The sequence below is a fragment of the Thermobia domestica genome, chromosome 11 (assembly GCF_964235325.1).
Source record: "Thermobia domestica chromosome 11, izTheDome1.hap1.1, whole genome shotgun sequence".
Lineage (NCBI taxonomy): Eukaryota > Metazoa > Arthropoda > Insecta > Zygentoma > Lepismatidae > Thermobia > Thermobia domestica.
The window spans coordinates 213696058-213720924 of NC_137464.1; the positions used below are offsets into that span (position 1 = coordinate 213696058).

At 36.0% G+C, this 24867-nt stretch overlaps 1 protein-coding gene across 1 annotated transcript in view; it reads left to right on the forward strand.

Moving 5' to 3' along the window:
- The window catches only part of LOC145665451 (uncharacterized), a 499990-nt gene extending 486503 nt beyond the window's left edge, over positions 1–13487 (forward strand). The window contains exon 5 of the mRNA XM_081732759.1: positions 13299–13487. Coding sequence (XP_081588885.1) covers positions 13299–13487 — 189 coding nt within the window. The remainder of the gene's footprint in view (positions 1–13298) is intronic.
- The last annotated feature ends 11380 nt before the right edge of the window (positions 13488–24867 follow it).

Sequence of the window (24867 nt, forward strand, 5' to 3'; positions counted from 1 at the left end):
ATATTTACTTTTCGAGAATGGTCTATGTAAGTACGTTGTATGAAAGCTCTCATCTCTTTTATTCTTTTCTCTCTTTTCTTTTCTTTTTTTTTTTAAAAAAAGGAATAGAGATAATACGTTCCTTCATTTTACCTTGAGAGTGGTTAAGTCTTTTCTTTTTTTTTTTCATCTCTCTCTTTTGATCTTGGTTACTTTCTCTTCATCCCTTGTCGCTCACTAAACACCAGGCAAAAATCTTTTCTTTTTCTCCACTGCTTCTCCTGTACTGTGCAGATTTTCGAGGAAAACGATCAATGACAAAGCGAGACTACAGAACTCCACTCTTTATCACAAGATCTTTCTCTGTACTCGACCCAACTCAACTCCAGTTCATTTGCAGACTTGATTACTTCGTGATGCTGTTTCTGAAACTTCGTATAAGTTTCTCCCTCATACAATTTGTTGGATTACTCATTTCGGCATCCATTCATACACCTTATAGTATAGTTTTGTGTATACGAGGGTTGTTGATAAAGTACAACCGATTGATGCATTTGATGGTAATTGAAAATGGCCTTACGCATATTGACATTATAGATTTCGAAACTGATTTCCCCTATGACACGTAATTAACAAACCGGTTCTTGTTGCTGAACATTGGCTACAATACGCCAGTGAAGACTCTTGAGAGAAATCATGTCAGTAAAAATAGTCTATATATTTGTACATGCGGAAAGAATTAGTACATTAGTAAGCATATTTTCATTGTTTCGGTGGTCTTAACTCAGAGAATTCGTCCAACCAAGTCCTCAATTCCACATAATTATTAAACGATACACCGCACAATACACACAACATAGTCTTTTGAGGATGAAAGTCTTGTTTTACTCGCGAAATTGCGTATTTGACGCGGCTGAAGCATTATTTTCATTGCTTCATATTGACGTGAAGGCTTCGCCAGTGTGACAATGCGGAAAAGAAAGCGTTGCTTGTGACTATGTGTTGAGCGATGTTGAAAGAGCAAACCGGTGCCGATTGTGGAACGTTGATTTTTGTTATTTTCGCTCAAAGTGTGCGGCACCCAAGCGCCAAGTTTCTGAATTTTGTCTATAGGATGAATGAGGGTTCACTCAGGTTTTTGATCACAGTCCATGTGCTCCACCAACTTTCTGGTCGTTTGACATGGATTAACATGAAGAAGGTGCTTCAATCGCTCTTCATCGAACTTAATTGCTCGACTAATGTGATTCGATCTGAGGTCAAAATTCCCATTTTTGAAGTGCAAAAACCAACGACGGACGATACTTTGAGGCATTTCTTCTTACCAGGGGGTAAAAGTGCGGGGGAACGTGAGGTCACGCCGTCCCCTCACCTCCAAAAATATGTAAAGCGTCCCCCAGTTTCTAAAAAATTACAATGGGCAAAGATAGGTAGGGGGACAAGCGTGACATTATGCCACTACGTACCGTCCTCCCCACCTTTTCAGATTCACTTTTATCCCTGCTTCTTACAGAAAGGTTTCGGTGACCGTAGCACTTCGATTAAATGCAAGAAGCAAATGATGTAATTTTTCAGTTTTGTCCATTTGCCCCGAAAGACGACAAAAATCAATAAAATTAAAAATCAAAACTGTCTTGTAGAGCAAACAATTACTGTGTAAATAATAAAATATTTTGCCAATGCGATTTATTCCTGCGTACATTTTAATTTTATTTTTAAGAAAAGCTCTTATTCCTTAACTCTTTGCGGCACGGGAGCCAACGTTATTTTGTACCCCTTGCTGCACGAAAAAAAAAATCTAGAATTTTTAAAATCTTCATGAAAATTATACATGTAGACAATCTCAAAACACACAAAATAAATTTTATTTTATTTTTCAGTTAATAGTTGGAGGGAAAAAATGAATATCAAAGGTGGTAAGCACAACTTCCCACCGTGCCTCAAAGAGTTAACCTAATAAGTAGTTTTTTATGTTTTTCATTTTGTATTATTATATTAAAATGTGTTGCGTATCTCAAACTGAGACCCCGAAAAGCCCAAATGACGCCACTGGTTCTAAGACCTGCAAACGGTAAGATTGAATTGTAGTCCCCCGACATAAGCTCACGACTTATATTTATTCATTATATTATGTAGATTACGAACTAAATTATCCTTAGCTTCCTTCACTGTTTCATGAGAAACGTTTGATTAGCCCCGCACTTTTCCGTTTACAAAACATAAACAACCAAGGGGTCTTAAATTGCCGATACCACGAAGAACGCTCTGGTGACCAGGCGTGTTCTTTTTGGTAGTATTTTCTGAATGCAAACGTCACTGCAATAAAAGACGAACATCTCACACATTCCAAAGCAAACCAGTTGAGAATGTTTCAAGAGCGTTGCCAGAACGAATTTAAAAGAATTAATTTTTCTTATTAACTTCTACAGGCTTTTTAGCAATTGTTCTATGTACTTTATTATTATACTCATTAAACAATTCTTGTAATATATCTATCCATTTATAATTTCCTTGAGTACTAAATTTTTTCCACACGTTTTGTTTAAGAGTTCTGTTAAAATGTTCTACGGTATGTTGTTTTACGAGGACACATGCTCAAAATGGAGCGCTCAAAAATAAAAATAAAAATAGCAACGGTTTCCGAGACATAACTCCTTAAATCTCTCGAAATCCGAACTTTTTTTGGCCAATATCTAATTTTCAAATCACACACACACACACATACAGAGACAGAATTCAGAAACGAACTTTTTAAGTTCGTTGAAAATACATATTTCCTGCATTCTCTGCATTTTGGAACTACCTGGTGTATCACGATTTTTAAAAGAAAAACTTGGAGAGTAATCGTACTTTAGAAATTTTGAAAAATACAACATTTGGAAATACGATGAATCATTTAGGGCAGTGATAGGCAAATTGCTGCCCTGAAATATTCTATCCGGCCGCAGAGATTCCTAGTCCGCAGAGAGTCCAGATTATGGGAAACTTCCATCATTAATAAGGCTTAGTATAAAATGTAGCATTATATTGGCCTTTCTCCTAAAACAGTTTGTCCATTAGAGTAACACTGTCTTATTTGCTTTCTATGACTATGCCTCGGAAGTCAAAGTAGATGAATGGTAGATAAAAGTGAACGATCATCATTTAGTACTTGGTGAGCGATGAGAAAGAGAGAAAGGAGAATCTTGAGAAAATCCATCAACACCACCTTAATTATTTTAGATTAGAAGTCCAAATTTCATGTATCTAACTTTTAAGAGTTCCCAAGATATACTGTATAGACCTATAAATAATAATTATAACCCTCACCCATTCTACTTCTCTCTTTGAGAGCCGTGGTGGCTCAGTGGTAGAGCGCTCACCTCTGGTGCTTGGGGTCCCGGGTTCGATCCCAGCCCCCGCCAAGTGAACTTTGTGGTGGACAAACACCGTGTGCGTGGGTTTCCTCGGGGTTCTCCCGTTTCCTCCCACTTTCTTCATTCCACCATTTCATTCATTATTCATCATCACCGTCTCCTTTAGCCTAACCGGCATGACCGTGGGACGTAAAACTCAAAGATTTCATTTCATTTTCACTCTACTTCTCACTTCTATCCATCTGATCTAGGACAATCATAAAAAAAATACTAATAAACCCGTATTTAATTGCTTTCAATGAAGGGTTTAATACACCCAATATCATGTCTGTAACCTAAAGAAATTCCGAAATATGGATATCTCATTGTAATAATTGTAATCCTACTCCTTTTTCTTCTCACCATCTTTTCTTCCCTTCTAGGTCAAATATCAAAGAACACTGAAGCACGTGTCTTATTATTTTAAATGAGAAGTTCAAATACCAAATTTCATGACTCTTAACCTTAAGAGACTCCGAGATATAGACATCTTAGAATAATAATTGTAATCCACCTTTTATGTTCCCCCGATGTTTTTTTTTCTTTCTAGGTCAAATATTTTTCTTTTTTAAAAAAAATGCTGAAACAAGTATCCTGTAATTTTGAATGAAAAGTCCATATTCCAAGTTTCATGTCTGTAGCCTTAAAAAATTCAGAGATATAACATTTTAATATAATAGGCAACGCCATTCGCCTGCCTTTTCCTAATTTGGCTCCCTTTCCCGTCGAATTTTTAAAAAAAATCTTCCTTAATGGTAACTCACGTCACAAATCCTATGAATTATCAAAATTTGAATTTCTAGCTTAAATGATTTGACCTGCGTATTTATCGGTCAGTTGGTCACTCACTCACTCATTCAAGACTTCTTTTATATAGAAAAAATGAAATCTTTCAGTTTAACGTCCCACGATTATGCCCTTCATGCTAAGGGAGACGGATGATTAAGGCTAGTGAATGATGGAGGAATTGGTGGAATGTGAAAGTGGGAGGAAACGGGAGTACCCCCCGAGAAAACCCACAGACGCGATGTTGTCCACCACAAATTTACTTGGCTAGGGATCGAAACAAAGACCCCATACACCAGAGGTTTCTTTTCTATAGAAAGATGAACTAAAAGAACAAAAATGGAGCGAGTACTCAAGCATGTACTCAGGAATTTATTTCGAAAGGTTTCCAAAGATTTTTGGGAGGGTTAAGACTTAATGTGAGGGTAAATTATATTAAAATTCGTAAAACCACCCCTAAAATTAGATTAAATTTACAAAAAAATCTCGGAATTTCGGTGGTTCGGATCCCTAGGACCCACCTACTGGGAATGTCCCTATAAGTACTCAATAACGGTAAAATTTAGCTGTGCATTTTTTTTAGAAAAAGAATGTGGGAAAAGCGATGTTCAATATATATACAAAAGGTTTTAACCTTTATATATATATATATATATATATATATATATATATATATATATATATATATATATATATATATATATATATATATATATATATATATATATATATAATATACAACCTTTTTCCTGTTAGATTCTTCCAAAGCGGATAAAATGGGAAACTAAGACATGGGGCAACAGACAATTTTTCATATATTTTTTAAATGGAAAAAAATGTAGAGGAAAAAAGGGGTTTAAATAAAAAGAAACAATGGTTGGAAAATAAGAAAGGATTTGTTGGACAGGAAGGATTGTTGTTGTTATTGTTGTTCACATAGGAAGAAGGTATACGCACTGTCAATCATCTGTGCTTGAATTTAACATCTCCGCTTCGAAACTCGGCGAGTCGTGAAGCAAAGAAGGAAATGCTAGCGTTAGCATGGTTGGAGATTTCCGCTTTCTGCTTCTCTATTCAACCCAAAAGAATCTTCAGCCGTCGGGTGCAACAAATAACAAAACACAAATAAAACAAAATATATGATTTTTCCTTTCCAGGTATTTCTCTTACATTTATTATATTTCGATCTTCAAGTTATTTAAACGGATATTCTGATTTTACCTAATCCTTAAATGGTAACACGAGTCTCTCAGGTTTTTATCGTTTAGCATCATTTATTTTTTAAAAAAAGTTATTACGCGTATGATATATTTGTGTAGACAGCAGGATTGCGAAGTGATTTCGTTGTTTGCAAGTAATGTCAGATCTATGGCAGTGTTGCCAGGGGTACTGCTTTTACTTACAATTTCTTGCATATATGTAAGTTTTTCGAGAAAACAAACAAGATAAGTGAATCTAATCAAATCTGTGTGAGAACCTAACATTTTAAGGAGTTTAGTTTACCAAAACTTCTTTATATATTTACCATCTCTACTTGTATATACAAAGTGTCTCAAAATTCCCCTGACATAGGGTAACTGTGTTATTATCAGAGTTATTACAAAATGTAAGAGGGGAAGTCGTCTCCAAATATGATGTTTTCAATCTAAAGTGAAAGAATTTTTTTTATATCGGACGAGCCGTTTGGGCTGTACACTCTTTTTGCGCCCACTGTTAAATGAAAATACAACGTTGTCATTTACCTGAATCCACAAATTAGGTGAATGAAGTTACTGTATTACGGTAACGTGTCGATGCCAGCCCCCATTTCAAACGTCCCCATTGACTTTATGGTGTGGGTCGAGATAAATGGCAACGTTGCATTTTCATTTAACATTGGGCGCATAAAGAGTGTATAGCCCAAACGGCTCGTCCTATTTAAAAGGAAAAAGAAAATCAATCACTTTAGATTGAAAACATATTTGGAGACGGTTTCTCCTCTTACATTTTGTTGTAATTTTAATAATAACAGAGTTACCATATGTCAGGGATTTTTGAGGCACCCTGTATATATTACGCGTCTATATATAATGTGTGTGTGTGTGTGTGTGTGTGTGTGTGTGTGTGTGTGTGTGTGTGTGTGTGTGTGTGTGTGTGTGTGTGTGTGTGTGTGTGTACGTACGTACGCGTCCGTTCGCGGGAGACAAAAAATCTCAAAAGCTACTTGATAAATCACCACCAATTTTTTCCATGATGTAGAGGGTCTGAAATTAGGAGTATCGGGTGTTCTAAAAATGGTACCCACGGACCATAGAGCACTATTCTACAATCAACGAAAATGTTAAATGATAGTATGCCCTCCGGGGCCCTCTGTCAGCCGCTATGGGTAATCAAAATTTCACAATGTGGCAACGTCACAGATTAACTTGGAGCCATTAGCATTACTCTACAAATACAACAAGCAGTTGACTCGTTAGCTATACTAACAAGTGATGCTAGTGTCAATCAATATCGACTTTAGCTGCCATCTTAAAGGTATTGATGTAACTATTTGTGCATTTTGTGTCTCCAGACAAGAACTTCTAAAGTATATATGTCTATATTGCTTTATTTTGACTTGTATAATAATGCCGTGTGGTCCGTGGGAGCCTTTTTAGGACACACAATACACACATAAAGTACTTGCGGTAAATAAGGCCCGGATGGAAATAACGCCCAGTGCAAAATTTCCTCTTAGAAGCACTATAGGAGAAAACTGGCAATGTCGCAAGTAGCAATTACTCACACAATGTCTGCTTGCAAGAGCTCGTCTTCCTGTCTGTGGTTAGACGGAACGCTGGCAATATTGAATCATCGAGAAGTCACTTTCCATGTGTTGATATAATTTACGGAAGCAAGATAAATTTATCTTTTGTGTGTAGAATAAAGCTAACGCGAAATATCGTGTATATTTTTGATGATCATAGTGTTTAGTTTTTGGGATAGTAGTTGCTTCGTTTTAATCTGAAACATGTTTGTAAATAATGATTTATAAAATGGTGTGTACATGGTCGGTAAATAAGGCCCACCAAAAATCTGCTGGTCCTCATTACCCTACAAAACATGTATACGTTGTTAATCTTTCTTGGCCAATGCCAGTCTCTGTAGTAGGGCGGTCTATCATGTTCGCGCCTAGTTGTTGACTATGGTCCGAGTTCTACATTAATGCCTTTCATAATGTATATCTCTAATTATAATGCATGCGAATGGTTCATACCACTGTTTTTGGGTATATTCTAAGCACATTTTCGTGTGGTTCTGAACCTTCGAAGTATCGTTATGTCGTTCATTATGCGCCACAGAATGGGTCGGTGACATGCGAAGCTGCTGTAAACGGTGCGATGTATGGGTATATGACGAATGCATTGTCTTGGTCGACGCCGATGATGAGGAATTCATTTGCTGTAAGTGTTATCAAGTGTAAACATTGTTGAAAGTTAGTGTGAAGTCTGTTTTCAATGGACCAATAACTTCCAATGACTATTTGCTACTTCTTATAGTTTTAATCTTACAGGCAATCTTACAGTTAGACATGACAGAAAATTATTGACTGGGACATGTTCCGCGTCCCTCTCTCTAACGACGCCCTTACACCCATATAATAATAATAACAACTAAAAATGCCATCGTTGTGTTTTTTCTCTAAAACAACTTGCGGTTTTGGTGACTGTTTTTATTAGTCGAAATGCTTATGGTTAGTCGAAATGCTTATGGCAATAATGGCAAGGCTGTACAATATTTTTTTGCGCAAGTTCTAATTTTGTTGCCTGCTCATTAAGACTTTATCTGCATTAACAGATAAGGGAGTGAAAGTTTGCGCAATTTCAGTGCACCCAAATTCGGCACTTCTCAGCAAAGTGTAAAATGAACTTTTGTTTTGTTTTGATGTGAGGAACATGTGCGGAGTTAATTTTGTGTATAGGCCTATGAAAGAGGTGGTAGCCCACCCCCGTGAATCTGCCAGTGGGTCTGGAAGATATTGATAAAACAGAATATATTAATGAAGAGAAACGCTTCCTTTAAAGGGAAGACGGGGAAAGAGCGTTACAATTTCCTAGAAAATTACTCTGGAAGTCAAGGTGTTGCGAAAGAGAGGAAGGTGTGCAAATTTCCAAGAATTTCTTTAACAACAACTTTCCAATTTTCTTTTTAAAAAGTTTTCAGAAAACTCCCCTTTAACACAATTTTCTCCAATTTCCCAGTATACCTGATTTTGCAAAGCTATGTTATTTCACTGGAAAAATTTCTTTGTTTACTTTGGTGCTGTATACGAGAAGAAAGGGTGGCAAGCACTTCCTGGAACATTTGACCTTTCACCAATGTAAACCATTTCTTTACTTCGAAACTAATGGCGCTCCAAGAGAGGATTTATACAAATCGAACCAAGTACTTTAAAACGTTTGAAGCTTTCAAAGTTATGGGAGAGATAATGTCCGATGCACTAGATCAAAGAATACGTTTTTCTTAAGTTAAAGTAAGCTGAGATCTTTTCTGTTCACTTTTCTGAGGTTTCATGTTTAAATCGCCCTTGAAACTTTTAAGTATTAATTGAAAATCCTCTGGAAGAGAAGAGACCCTTGAGTAGCTTTCAGGCTCTTACCCGGAATTAATCCCTGCAATGATGCGTAGAATCTTCTTCTTCAGATGGCAGAAAGGATTGTCAAAACTTACGATCTTATTTAGCAATGACTTCTCCGACTTTTTTCCTCTTTCTTTCTTTCCCTTTGTAACATTTTGATTGAATTTTCCGCTGCTTTTAAAATGAGTTTCCGAATTTGTTGTTATATATATATATATATATATATATATATATATATATATATATATATATATATATATATATATATATATATATATATATATATATATATATATATATATATATACTAATTCATGGATTCCTTTTTCACGTGCATGGCTTCCTGAAATAGAAGGAAGAGCTTACGTGTAAAATGTTTCGATCCAAAATCTTCCAAAAACGTTATCGCCTCTTTCATGTGTATGAAGAGTGTGTGTGTTATGTCTGCTAATTACTACTATACTGTGGTACATAATACAGTACGTAAATAAATAGCATGGTAAGGAGCTTATCTCTCGTGTGTGAGGTCCTTGGTTCGATTTCCGTCCAAGTAAGTTTGTGCTTGACAACATTGGGCCCATGTTTTCTCTGGATACTTCCGTTTCCTTCCACACTCTGATTCCAGCAATTCTTCCATTATCGTTCACTTGCCTTAATCATCGTTTCGATGTAAATATGCCTACGTCCGCCGTTAGAAAGTGTTAGTAGCAAAGATGGCGACTAGTAAGCAGAAAGCTTTTTTCAGTTTTACATTTTGCAAAGGCTGAATCTGTAGTTACAGTGCAACCGTCTGTGTTTAGAATGTTAAGGAGATGCTTGCAACTACGTCCTTATCGTTTGCAGTTGCTACAAGCCTACAGACTACGGTTTACGTGCCAAGTTTGCAAATGAAATATTGCTGCATGATGATGAAGATTTTCTGGATCGTGTCGTCTTCAGTGATAAATCGACATTTCACCTGAATGGCGATGTGAACACTCATAATGTTCTCATCTGAGGGGGTCAGCAAATCCTCACGAGATGTTACAGTTGCGACGAGACTCTCCTATGTTTTGTGCCATATCCCGGTGGAAAGTTTATGGGTCTTTCTCGCCTATCAACTCGATGTGTGCCGTGTGACGAATGGTGCTTACATTGAAGTGAGTTGCTCTTTCCTTTGACGTATTATTTATGATTGTATGTTAAATGTAATAAATACTACAAAGCCTTCAAACCGCAATGTTCATTTTGAAACAGTCTGTATTATTGTTTGATTTCTCGTTACCTGGACACACACACACAGTCCTAACGGTGACATAAATAATCCTAACTGTAACGCATATATTACTAATTTACATGTTTTACAAGTATTAAAATATCAGGACTTAGGCCTATGAAATTCCAACATGTTTCAGCCTTCAACTGTTCGTGAATTAAATTCCAAACATGAGCCCACAAGAATTCTTCACGAAAATTACTTTCTTACGCAGAAGATTAATATTCTTCTTCCATCCTGAAACAGCAACTGTCTCTGCTGACCAGACATCATTTTTCTTCCAATTAGCCACAATAACTTCTTAATTTTTAAACACTTTATATTTTTTTCTTCCTTTTTTTGTATGCTTCTCCGGTGTAACCCAATTTTCCTTGTTGCAGCAACTTTGTACACAGTGCATACAATAGTTTTCCCCCGGAGCTGCTTCGCGTGTCCTCTTAATTATCTGTGTTTGTTGAGTTACTCACATCGTAGAATCTCTCAAGGGAGACATTTGCTATGCTTCAAACACGACGTGGATGCACTGCATCGCTTTTTTTTTGTTTTCTTTCTGTCCATGCCATAACACAGTTAACTTTTTCGCTGTGCTGCCATCTTAAGTTGATTTTAAATTAAGATTTTCCCTCTCTCACACACACACTCGCTCTCATCTTGAACGTAAACTAATCTAGCGGAATTTTGTTTTAAGCGTAAAATAAAAAGCAATAGTGCCTTCACAAAAGAGAGACGAATATACGTATAATATTATTGTTTATTGGTGATGTCCAAATTGATTTTTTAAACAATTAAATTTTTTTTTAAAAAATCGATTTTCGGCTTTCAGTTTTTCAAAATTGATTTCCGGTTTTCGATTTTTAATAGCGATTTTCGATTTCAATTATCAAAAGCAATTTTCACTTTCGGTTTTCAAAACCAAAACTTGATCTTTTATTTTCATTTTTTTCACTGTGCAAATTTATTAAGGTGAATATGAACGGGAACAATGAAACGAAGTAGGAATAATAAAGAGAAATAGTGCACCCACATGTCTGAACATGTTTAATTTAAGCATGCGGTAGTAATGTTCTACAGTATACAACTTACATATGCATGATATGCATGTTTCTTGCGTAAATGGCGGATATGAAGCTTTCCTCTAGTGCACGTGAGCGCTGATTTGAGTCCCGAAGTTGATACATTAGAACAAAGTGACTGCAGATGCCAAACAGTATCTACACCACGATAATGTGAAATTGTACTTGCATGATAAGACACTGCCAAAATGCGGCGAAAAAGTCTAGAAAGTCCATACTTCGCCTGGTTGATAATCACCTATTTTTTATTCCTCTGCACAGAGAAATGGCAATCCTTTCCTCTTAAATATTTGTTTTGATATCTGCCGTGCGATGTTGCCACACCATCATATTTTTACTGGGATCAACCGCCAAAACAAGGCCCAGAATATTAAATTATATTATATTTTTTATCTTCCTTTTACCTCTGGCATCATGTCCGTTGAGCACGGGCGCGAGCTTTAAAGGCGGCCATACACTGACATAATTTTCGGTCCGTAAAATGATGTCGTAAATTTCCGTCCGTAAGCTGACCCATACACGTAACGTAAAAATAAGCGCGTAAAAGACAAAGAAGCGGTCATTGTCCGATCTTCCTTTTGGTCGTTGCTTGACCAGGCGATCATTCTCCAATTTACTCAAGTTGTTTGAAAAGGATAGATCAGTCTAAAACCATGCTTTTAAGTGCAGGTGCTATAAACATTTATGCTATTAAGGAAATGAATAAAAAGAAGGAAGAAAAGAATAGAAAGATTTAGACCGGGAAGTGATATCCGAAATGTAGACGTACTTTTTGTTTCTTTTTCATAGTATCAGAATGTGCGATTCCCATTGAATATTCTAACAGTTACATAAGACTTTTTTTTTACAAAAAAGAAAGATAAAAAAAAAAGAAAATGTAAATGCATGATTTTGCGAAAGCAGTAATTCAAAGTAATACATTTTCTCAAATCGGCCTAGACACTAAATTTGTTAGATTTCTCGAAGAAAATTCTATATTCATGTGTCCGACCGGGAGACAAAATAATCTCAAGAACAATCCATTTTGGCAGGATGTAGAGGGGTAAAAAGTTAAAAATAGAGTTTGTTGGCGACAAAAATGAAATCTTTAAGTTTAACGTCCCACAATTATGCCGGTTAGGCTAAAGGAGACGGTAATGATGAGAAATCAATCAAATGGTGGAATGAAGAAAGTGGGAGGAAACGGCAGAACCTCGAGAAAACCCACGAACACGGTGTTTATCCACCACAAAGTCCACATGGCGCGAGCTGGGATCGAACCAGGAGCCCCAAGCATCGGAAGTGAACACTCTACCACTGAGCCACCGCGGATCATTACAGTACTGCATTATTAAATGCACCGTCCAATCCGTCCAACAAGAATCAATCAATGGTAAAAAAAGAAAAAAGCGCCCATGATGCTATGTTGCACGCCCACATGTCGCTCAAAGGGGCGAAATCCTTCCCCACCCACCATATTCCCCGATATCTCTTTCACATACTTCCATCTCTTCTCACTTCTTGGCAGAGAAGAACTTTGATGACCGAACGGTGAAACTTGCGGTTGAATACTTCTTCAGATTGCAAACTCGGAGTTGACTTTTCTTGACCTATTTCGACTCCAAGCAATGTCTTCATCTGTAACCTCTCAAAGAGAAATGTCTTTCAGTTTAACGTCCCACGATCATGCCCTTTAGGCTAAGGGAGGCGGATAATTAAAGCAAGTGAATAATGATGGAAATATTACTGGAATGAGAATGTTTGAGGAAACAGGAGTACCCCGAGAAAACTCACGGAGAGAAATTGTCCACCACAAACTTACTTGGCCGGATATCAAGCTAGGAACCTCACGCACCAGTGGTAAGCGCTCTACCACTGAGCCATCGAAACCCAACCCCTAAAGAAAGTACACGCAAAGTTTAATTAAAAACTTGATAAATAAAATTTCATTAACAAATAGACACAAATATACCGGTATATGTCATGTCGATTGTAGAAAGGTATTTATCCTTGCTTTATTTATCTGGGATTCGTTTTCGAGAGAACAGATAGTATTTATGTCGGATAACAGATATCACGTTATTCGTCAGCCTACCCTATCCTTCTATTATACGTAATTTATTCAATTTGTATTCGTCTATTCATTCAAATCTCCATAATGAAGTGTATATTTAGAAGTTTGTTTCTTTCTTAGGACTAATGATATAATATGTTTCTTTTTATTTTATTTTCAGACCCGGGATCCTTATGCCCGACCCGACCGCCTTCCGAGTGATGTGCCCGACGGAGCTTCCGTTCAAACCCGTTGGGCGGAGCCACCGGTCCGACGGAAAGAATCGGTGGCCAGAATGACCATGGGTGGCCTTGCTTATGTAGTAACGGTAAGTGAACTATATTCATATAGGTCTACTGTAATTAGTTAAACGACAGTTTTCATACAATGCAGAAAATTGTAATTTTAAAAAAAAATGTTTTCATACTCTTTGTTCTTGCAAATCAAATTTCTTCTAAATAAATACCAGATGTCAGATGTCTGAGATCATAGGCTAACTCTATTATGAGTAAAATATGTAATTGGAAATATATGGTTTCCAGTTGAAAATAGTGCAGTTTTTTCAAACACACTAGCCGTTTAAAGCTCACAGTGGTAAGACGCCTTGAGCAGGTAATTCGAACAGAATGGATTGGCCTGTAAAAATGACACAAGAAATGTTTACATTATTGAGTGAGAGAACATGGAGCACCTCGAATCCGTCTCATAACAATGTTATATTGTTGGTGTGGTGGGAGCCCAAGGGAGCAATCTGTTGAACTTGCATCTTTGCTTTTTTTCACTAATTACGGCGCCCTGCGAGAGTGGAGCCCAAACGGCTGGTGCGATTGAAAAACAAATCCACCAATTTTAGATCGAAAACCAAACCATTTCCAACAACTTTCACTTCTTTCTATTTTTTCATCTTTGCTTTGGATCCGTACTTTTGATACACTCTGTGTGTGTGTAACCCTTTAATTGACAAGCATTGATAACATTACCATTAAAATATTTAGTTTGTTTTTATAGTTGAATCATGTCTTCCTGATCATAATTTCGTAATTTTTAAAGTATTTTTGTACTTTGGTTACAAAATACAGGATGTTTATTTCAAAGCAACATTGCCATAAAATAGGTTTTATGTGTAGCTACTGAGCAGCATTGTCCTACTATGGTCAAATGTCATCAGAATATTCCCAGTAATTAGCAGCAGTTTCGTTGAAATATTTTCCTACAGGGCAAGAAACCACAAATAAAAAAACTGAAAAAAGAACTTTCGCGGAATGTTGGAGATAGAACTTCTACAATACTAAATTTGACTGTCCCCTGTTGACGAAGATTAGAAATATCTAAACAATCGACCCACAAATCATGTATATGAATATTGTATTATAAAAGCAATAATGCCAATTATATGATCACTGAGGTTATAATTCATGCGGATGATGCAATAGAATGCGATATTGCTTGAGAGCAACAATGCCAAATAAAGGGTCAAAATTAACAAAAGTTTAGAAATGATGCAGTGAGCAATAATTCTTTGTGGGGCAAAATGAAGAATGGGACTAAGACTAAAAACATTGGGTGCTCTTCATAAGGTTGAGGGCTAAATAAAATTGAGAAATGGTACTAAAACTAAAAGCATTGGATGCTCTTCATAAGGTTGAAAGCTAAATAAAATGAAGAAATGGGACTAAGACTAAAAGCATTGGGTGTTCTTCATAAAGTTGAGGGCTAAATAAAATGAAGAAATGGAACTAAGACTAAAAGCATTGAGCATTCTTCTAAGGCTGAGGGCTAGATAAAATTAAGAAATTGGAGTAGAACTAAAAACATTGGATGCTATTCATAAGGTTTAGGAATAAAGTTTTTATGCATGTTTGCTTGCGCCCAATACTCGGGGGAAGACTATAAGCATTGGGCGCTAGCAAACCACTTCGCCCAACATGCATAAAAACTTGATTCTTCAACCTTATGAATAGCATCCAATGCTTTTAGTATTAGTCCCATTTCATCATTTTACCTCACGAAAAAGCTCCTGTTTACCGCATTATTTCTAAACTTTTGTTAATAAGGCAAATTCCCTAAATTACCCCCACAAAACATCCTTTTTAGTGCATGGTTATAAAAGCATTGTTTACACTTGTTTTTAAGGTTATTAATCCTTACTTTTAAGTCCTTATTTTATATATATATATATATATATATATATATATATATATATATATATATATATATATATATATATATATATATATATATATATATATATATATATTGTGTTGTGATAGGCAATAATCTCATTCCTATTCTTAGGAAAAGGAAAACGCTCAAACTTGTTGGTATGTCGTCAAAAAGCACCTTGTCTGCAACCAGCCGAACTTCAGTGAGAGTTGGGTTGTATAAGCATCAGACGCTCGATAATTTTAAATGATGTTATCAGTTCTACAAAAAAAACGATAAAGACAGCAATTAGGGCCTCTTGTAAAAATAATGTACAGGGTGTATCAAAAAGAACTTTACAACTTTGAAAACTCATATAGATTTATTGAGCTGAGCGAAGCGAAGCTCTTATACTCGGGTTAGCCGTTTGGTTGTCCGCGAACTTCTCCTAGACCGTTTGGCCGATCTCAACCAAACTTAGCACGCTGATAGAGTATGTCGTGCTGAGTGACAACATAGGTTGAAATCAAAAATCCGATGTACCATCGAGGAATAATGACCGAAAAACGCTTCCTCCTAGACCGTTTGGCCGATCTCAAGAAAACTTAGCACGCTGATAGAGTATGTCGTGCTGAGTGACAACATAGGTCGAAATCAAAAATCCAATGTACCATCGAGGAATAATCACCGAAAAACGCTTGCATAGACTTAACATGGGGAAAAAGTTTTCACGCGATTTTTTTGTCAATTAAAAATGGCATTTATTATTGCATAATGGCCAGGAATGATTACGCAGTTTAAGCTCGCTCAGCTCATTTCATTGCAATCGGGTACATCCATTGCATTCCTAGTTTATTTAGCTTACAGACTGGGTTTTGATGTCATTTTGTAGCAAAATAATTTTTTTTTTTTACTTTATACCTAAGGAGGTTCAATATGTGGCACACATCCCATCTAAAGTCTCACTTTGCTCTACAACGTCTTCAAACGTACGGGGACGACCTGAAGATTTGTTGTGTCTTACTGAACATTCAGTTTCAATAAAATACTTACACCACTGATAATTAATTGGAAGTGCATGAAATTCAAGTTACAACATTCGACTCTAGTAAATAGAAAACTAACCTAATCTGTCAAATTGTTAGAAAAATGAAACAAAAATGACGCATACATGCGTACGCACGAATCAAAAAAATGAAAAAAAAAAAGTATGTGCTAAGGTAAAGATAAGGATATTTTTTTCTTCTGCAGAATCATTTCGCATCACAATATAGATGAAACGTGCTAACAAATATAGTTCATACAGACAGCAATTCTTAACATTGTTAGTAGCCAAACAAGAGGTTACAGTAGAGTTTGTTAAGAGGCTGTATGACAGCGGCGCAAATCTGTCTTCAACATTGGGGGGACGGGTAAGACCGTTCCCATATATATATATATATATATATATATATATATATATATATATATATATATATATATATATATAAAATACTTTAAGCGTTCTTCAAAGTACTTATGAAGTTGAAAAAGAATACCGTGGAGGATCAGGGGAGCAGAATTGTCTTCAACATTGCGAGGCGGGCAGATTTGAGGCTTATTTCGGAGGAATATCAATTTCATCTTACTTTCCTTCGTGGCAATCGGACACAAAAGCACATTTCTCCCCCCCCTGCCCCCCCAAAAAAATACATTTCAAAACGGATTATTGGGGGAACAGCCCCCTAGTTCCAAGATTGAAGGAGACATGTCCCCCCTCATCCCCCGGGATTTGCGCCAGTGCTGTATGATGATTATTCTCTAAGAAGGTTTGTGTAGTTCAGCCCCACGATAGGTCCATGTTCTCGTATAGCCTTAATAGGTTAAAAAGGACGTTACATTCCGGACCAACCAAGAGTTTCATTCTTATCTTTCATTTGATATTTTTCGTTTTTAAATGTAATATCATAAGAACGGTATATATCAACGCAGGCTCGGTATTTACAATATTTTACGGCTGTTATCCGAATAACATTTTGCGCCCCTCCGTCCTGTGTCGTATAAAATTTATTTCCCTTACATCCTTATCTGTTGTATTCAGTAGGTCTAAACCAGAGTTTGTCATTCTGGGGATCGCGAAGATAAGCGGAAGAGTTAAATATGATTAGAATCTAATACTGGAAAATATTTTTAAATGTTACTTTGAATTTTGTTCTGATAAGCATATTTTTATTTTTGTACATACTGTTAAGAACAACAAAAGGTAGGTCTAACAAATATTTTCAACAAGTGCAGAATTGTTTAAAAATCAATTTAAATGAAAGAGGTATGATATGAAACTAATGACAACTGCATATTGAAATACCAGAAAAATACAAATGAAAAAAAAAATCTTCATATTGAAATACAATTAAAATTGAAAGCTAATGAGATACCTAAGCGTGATGTGATTTCACTAGTGTGGCAATGTCCGGCTTAATCTTTATGACGCACATTATCAAGCCATTTTCAACTGATAAGCGATTTCTTGTCCTCGTTTTAGTGCTTACCATGGAAGAAAAAACACTTTCGCATAGGTACGATGTAGGAAATGGAATTATTACTTTTAAAGCAGCAGATACCAGAGCAGGATATTCATCTCTCTTCTTCAGCCAAAACTTGTCCAAGTCTTCGTTACAGAAAACGAGTTGCAAGAACTTGAAGCACGATAATTGTATTAGCTAATCACTGTTTTTTTTTTTTTATCATATGACGCAAAATTAAGGAAGTTATGAAGTTTTCAAATTTTGAAACGGCCTCCATTTTTGAAACAGTATGACGAATCGGATTCGATATTTGTAATATAAATGAACTGAGCAAATTTGGTTTTAATCCATTCGCTTTTATGGAAGTTATTGTATCCGCTATATACGAGAAATTCATTCTACTATTATCGTGAGATCTCTGCAATAGATGTATTAAAAATCCTCGTACACAAGCTCATTACAAGCCAGAAAATATAAGGTGGTCGCTGGCAGGGGATGTGATAAAATAGAGGTCGTGATAGGAATTAGGTTGAGAACCACTGGTCTAAACAATACGACCGCGACCGCTTATACTGAGCCACCAGCAGCGAGGCAGGGCGTACAGAGGGGATTACGCTCGCAGCCAATAAACCATAGCCTCAGCTCCTTCTAGCACCAGTAGCGTCGTAACAAGAAAACTCGGTCGTACAGTGATACCAATATTGTTTTCAGTATAGATATTCCTAAAGTTTCTCTTTTCTTGGACATACTTTTTATCTTTTTTTTTAATTACAGTATTTCAGTCTTGATTTTTATATACATGCCGCTCCTGGAAATCTGCCGTTCTGGGCTCGGCCCCATGCATAAACACGAGCCTGATCGTACGTCTCAACTAAACTCATCCGAACGTCATCAAACTTATGAGAGGGATAGGCTTTGACCTGTTTACTATAAATAGGAAATATTTTCCCTATGCTGCAAAAATAAAGAGTTTCCGAGTTATGGGGTACCAAAACTAGAAAGTAGGATTCGAACCTTATGTTTGTTTCCCTGGTTTATATCAGAAGCAAATTCTCGATGGGGAATCGAATCTGGAATCACTCGCACAGGAAGCACGCCCATTTGCTCTCGACCACGGTTATTATGGAGTATGAGGAAGAAATTTATTTTACTTTTTAGTAGTATAAGTATGCCATTTAAAAATAGTTTTTAGATACTTTAGTAAGTGTTCGTTAAGTTCCATATAAGAAAAAAAATCTATGCCGTTCTTGGTTTCATCTGAAACTTCGTACATAAATATCTAGATAAAAAGAAAATAAATTTGATCAAGATCTGGTACCAACTAGTTCAACTGGTTTTAGGGAGGAGTACTACGATAAAAGTACCATCGATCGGTGTTCCAGTTTCGGCAAGCAAACATGCAGAGAGCGTAATTTTAGGTTAGCATACGTTTTGTTTGGTGTTTAAAGTGTAGTTTTCTTTGCTATAAAAGAGGAAATCATGGTTTCTTAGGGAGCATAAGAACGTCTCAGCGTTTGCTTTCCTCGCAGAATGATGATGCCACTAAACTTTTCCACTATTTCCACTAGAGGAAGCCCCGTGTTTTGTGTGTGTTCTTTTTCGCTAGTTCCTCCCCAAAAGAGCGATCGTGGGTCGACTTTTCTTCAACTAAATGTAGCGCAAATCCGGGCTTTCTGCGATGAAGAGGCAGCATCCATCATAGGCTTACCACTTCTCATCTCTTGCTTCGCTGACTACGCAATCGCTACGTCTTTTTTTTTTACTTTCTTTCTTTCGGGCTTTGTTTTGTCTTCCGTATAAATATAGTTACCAAAAGCATTCTCGTGTTATGAAATCGATATGATTCTGAGGATGGTCTTTGCTTCCCTTTTAAAATGCAGCATTTTTAATGATACAGACATTTTCTTTTAAAAATAGGAATAACAAAAAGGGATTATTTTCTTATCTTTTAAATGTCTTAAAACGGTATTTTTTAAAATGCCGTCTTGTACTGATTCTATCTCACAAAATACCCAAATTGGTATTTTAAAGCCACTGCTTCTCAAAGGATTATACTCCAAATTTCAAAAGTAAGCCCCATCCTTTTCCCTCTTCCAAGAAGGTTAGTTCAATAATGAGAAAAACAAAATAACAACTAACCATTAATAAGTGAAATGGAATTTTCTACAATATCATTAGCGTGTAATGGAAAAAATGTTAAAAGATGAGACATATGTTAATCTATAGATCTAATCGAGAGAACGAAATGAAGATAAATCCTTATGTGGAGTTTTCGAGAATTAAGTCAGAAGTGTGTTAATATGTTCATTGAATCAGTAAATAGAAAAAGAAAAATATTCCAAAAACAAAGGGGAAAAATTGAAATATATCATTTCTATATAACTAAATATTGCAATGTTTTGTTTGGCACGGTCTAATAAGTCTGAGAACCCTTCATTGTTTTGTTGAAAAAATAGTGTGTTATAAAATTTACAAAGTTTATAAGATGCTTCCACATGTGGAGACAAAACTTCAGCACACGAAAAATTGCTTCAGACTCCAAAGGTAGAATGTCCGAGCCCACAACGGCGTCGAACGGTGATTCAAATGATCTCTCCCCCTTACTCATCGCATTTTCAGGTGATAGTGTAATTAACAATTACTGCTCATTGCAACCTTCAAAATAGGTAGTTACAGGTAAACCCCTTTGGCCATGGCGGTTTCAGGAGTTGGGATTTAAGGAAATCTCCGTAACCCAAGGCGGTCACGGGAGATAGTTTAGGAAGATTAGCGATCAGCAGTGGAACTGATGCCTTTGTCCATTTAAGGTCCTCTTTTATGGATGTCTTCTGAAGGGGAGGTCTGTGAGGAGAAGGTCGGTCATCTTCGGTTTCCTTCCGAACCAACTTCGTGACTTTCTAGTATCCTCCTTCTATCGTCTACCGGTGATTATGTTTTGAACACAACACGTGTTCGTGATTTGAAGCATGTGCTTATAGTAATTGCTTATACATGAGGTTATGGAAGCTTATATATCCAATTTCATTACATTTTCTTGTATTTTGGAAATGTAAGGTTCATACATATGCTACTAATGTCTAATACAAATATACTTTTTATATAAGCAACGGTATTTCCAATGAGTGGGTTTCGTTTTCCGTTTTCCAAGAGTGAAGTGTTGTGTACTGTTCTTTTTCCACTCACTGATGCAATTGAAGGTGTACGAGAACCATAGTGCCTGTTAAGGCGAAACTGAAACAAAAATAATACCCTTTATCAAGTCCTTCATGTGATGCTAGAAACACGACAATACACACTATCGAAAATGGGATTTAACTCTCTTAAATTTTATTTTCTTGAACTGTCTTCTTCTGGTTCATACATTTTTCTGAAGTGTTTTAAGCCAATTGGCTGGTGGTGGCCAAAACTTTTTTTTTTTTAAGAGAAACTGGAAACTGGCTTTTAGTAGAAAAGCTGAACGGTTTTAAAACCGATTGAAAAAGAAATGTTTTTATGACAACTAAATCAGACTTAATTATTGACTTTATTGTTGTATGTGCCACTCAAGAACTTTTTAATTACTTTTATTTTTTACCCTCCACCGCTTCCACTCACAACTTTGTGCTAGTTATTAGTATAAGTTTCTTCTCCATATTCAGAATGGTTTCTGAGTACGGCTCGTTCTACCTTCGGAAATGCATATAACTTAAATAAAAATAAGATATAACCAAAGCAAACTCTTTGTTATTACTAATCCGTGTTATTGTTTCGGCAGAATATCGTTGCCTTCATTGGTCACATTATCTGTCTGACGAAGGCAATGATATATTTGCCGAAACTGCAACACGGATTAATAATACACGGATAGTTTCTGAATAAAGCTCATTCTACCTTCGGAACTACATAGGTACGTATAACAATAAAAATAACATCTAACCAAAGTAAACCCTTTATTATTACTAATCCGTGTTATTGTTTCGGCAGTATATCGTCTCCATTGGTCACATTATCTGCTGACGAAGAGAATGATATATGCCGAAACAGTAACACGGATTAGTAATATACAATAAGTGTTTGTTTAGGTCGGATGTTTTTTTTAGTTAAATAGCGTTGTTTTAAAAAAAGAAAAAAATTGTGGTCACCCATCTTTCTTTTTTTATAAGTAATGTACTCTTGTATAAGTAGAAGTAAATCAAACAATACGGCTTATTCAGAGGCTGATTCTGAAGGAAGTCACACTAATAAAAATTATGGGTTTATCGGTTAACTAATGGAATAAAGATTATGTAATGTATTAGTTGTTGTAACTTTATAAGGCCTATTTGCGTGATCATAATGAAAAGGAGTACTGATCTTCAAGAACTTTTGAAATGGTAAAAGGGTTCATGTAAGAACTTAAAAACGGGAACTACTACGCTTTGAAATTTAGGGCAACACATGTTTAGTATTAGGAAGCTGTGTTCCACTTAGTGAATCTCAAAGAAGTGTAGTTTTCGTTCTGAAGCTGAATAACAGCTCTTGTAGAAACTTAAACAGTTTTTTTTTTTTTTTTTTTTAAGAACAGTAATAATTTATTTGTTTGTTGAAGTTTAGTGTCCCTTTCAGTGCCGAGGTCATATGAGCTGTGGATCTATGTTTAAGTTGAAGTCTGAATCGCCGTAATGCTTCAATTCTCTCCCGCTGTTGATTGAATCCGGTACTCCGTGTACCGAAGACGCGAGCGCTAGCCATTTTACAAGCAGGTAACGCAACAATAATTCTTTTTATTTAGAGTTGCTATCTCATCCTTCATGAAATGAAATATTTCAGTTTAACGTCCCACAAAATGCCTTGTTTACCCGCTACATATAATACAGATACCGAGCTGTGACCGGGTGAGGCTGTGTCACTTAAAGCCCAAAAACGTCGGAAAAAGGCAGAAAATGAAAAATGTGTGCAGGTAACCTGATACCTACGGGAGGGGAACACGTGACTATGAAGACGACAGTAGTGTCCGACAAGCAGTGTTGCCATCCCAACACAAACTTTTAGTTTTTTTAAAAAATAGAACGTATACCATTTTATGACATTAAAATAATTGGCATAAAACGTAAAAGAAAATAAGTAAAAAATGAGCTATCAGTGTAGCCAAATAAGAGAGATATGAGGCTGTAAAGTTGAGAAATTATGGGGTTCGTACAGAGAAACGAACAAATATACAACAACAACAAGAGTGCGGAAGAAACAAATGTAAAAAAAAAAATCAATTAAAGATTAAGTGTATTCTAACTTAGGTACTAACACAAAGAGGAATTACATATATTTAGTACTCATTTTCATGACAAGATCACTGAAGGAAATTGTCCACCTTAAGAAGTTCTCTCATGTTAAAGAAGACAATTTATCTGTTGGCCGAAATATTCCTCCACCCAGGGGCGGATCCAGAACGGACTTCTGGGGGGGCGGTGGATTGTAATACTGCTACTTAGAGCTACTTTTAAGAGCTCAAAACTCTAGGATGAGTTTTATTTATATATAAAATAAGAAAGTGTATTCTTCGAAGGGGCGATCGCCCCCTGGATCCGCCCCTGCCTCCACCAATAATAGAGACGAAATAAAAGGACTTTATTTAATTATTTTTCGTTTTAACAATGTAACACTTTTAACCTATTAAGACGTGTTCAGTCCGTGGCACCCCGTTTATCACTGTTGATAGTGTTAAGAAGAAAAAAAAGAAACTTTTTGTAAATTTAAATTTCACTCGTGTACTATGAATCAAGAATCTTATAAAATAGAGGATCTGCCCTTACAACAAAATCTTGAAACCATACGTCACAGTTTTGCCACCCCTACTCTGCCCACTCCGCCCAATAGGATAGCAACGTTTTGAACCAACAATCATGGCGGAAACGAAAGTAGCCAATCCGACGATGGAGGAAATGAGAGTAGCCAATCAGACTTGGCGATGCTCGGTTGTTTTTTGGCTTCATTGATTTAATAGGATGAAGATACGTATGGACATGTCCTCTATTTTATAACATCCTTGCTATGAATGCTGTTTTTATTTTTAATTATTATTTTTTTACTTCTATTACGAGTTTAATTAATTTGTTAAATCATTATTTCATTTATTCAAAATTACTTCTTAATTTATATGTAGATGAAGATATCTGTAATTTGGCAAATGAAGATACCATGATGATTTGAAATAAAATAATGTTTTCATATTAATATAAGTAGTAGTAGAGTGTCACCATTAGGAGATGATATATAACAATATACTAATTAACGTACATTTTGCTGTATTCTACACTACATAAATGAATAATAATTACTTCTAGCAAAATAAAAACTGTCAATTATTGTTGACAACGAACAACACATTTTTGGGGGGAGAAAATGGAGCTTACTAATGCTCTCGCTTCACCCCAAGCTGTTTTCAGCGTCCAGAGGCCTTCGTTGATCTTAGCGCACAGAAGTTATTTAGTTACTATATATTTTAACAGTATGTTAGATAATTTAAGAAAAAGTTATGAAGGATGAAAAGATAAGAGGAGACGAAAGGTAGAGCAATTGAAATGAAGAGACCTGTATCAAATATGGAAGTTGAAAGGGAAAAAGTAAATCAAGTATCTAGTTTTAGGTAACTAAGTACCGGTATTGGCGAAAATCTGAAATTTGAAACAAGAAATAAGAGCAAGAATAGGAATGGGGGGGGGGGAAATATTTTTATGAAGAAAAGCTTATTTCGTGGGTCTTCAAATAGTTATGGAGAAGACTTACCAAGTGATTCCTGTGAACTGTGAAGTATTGTAACCTTATTTTGAATTGTCAAGTAGAATTAAAGAAAAGACTCACCAAGTGGTTCTTATGAAGTACTGTGCTCTGCCGAGCAGGGAGGTGTATATCTCCATAGATATTCTATAGCTTATTCTATTAGCCATATGTTGCTCCCACTATTGAGTACTGTTCTCCTATCTGGTCTATGGCTTGCCCTACTCATCTAAAAAAAAATTAAATTCTGTAATTCTTTTTAGCCATTGTATCCTACCGAGTACCTCACCTTCGAACACTTCCCAAAAATGATATTTTAACATTTCTCAATATCAAACCTCCCCTAGTGAGAAACAAAATTTCTGACCTAAT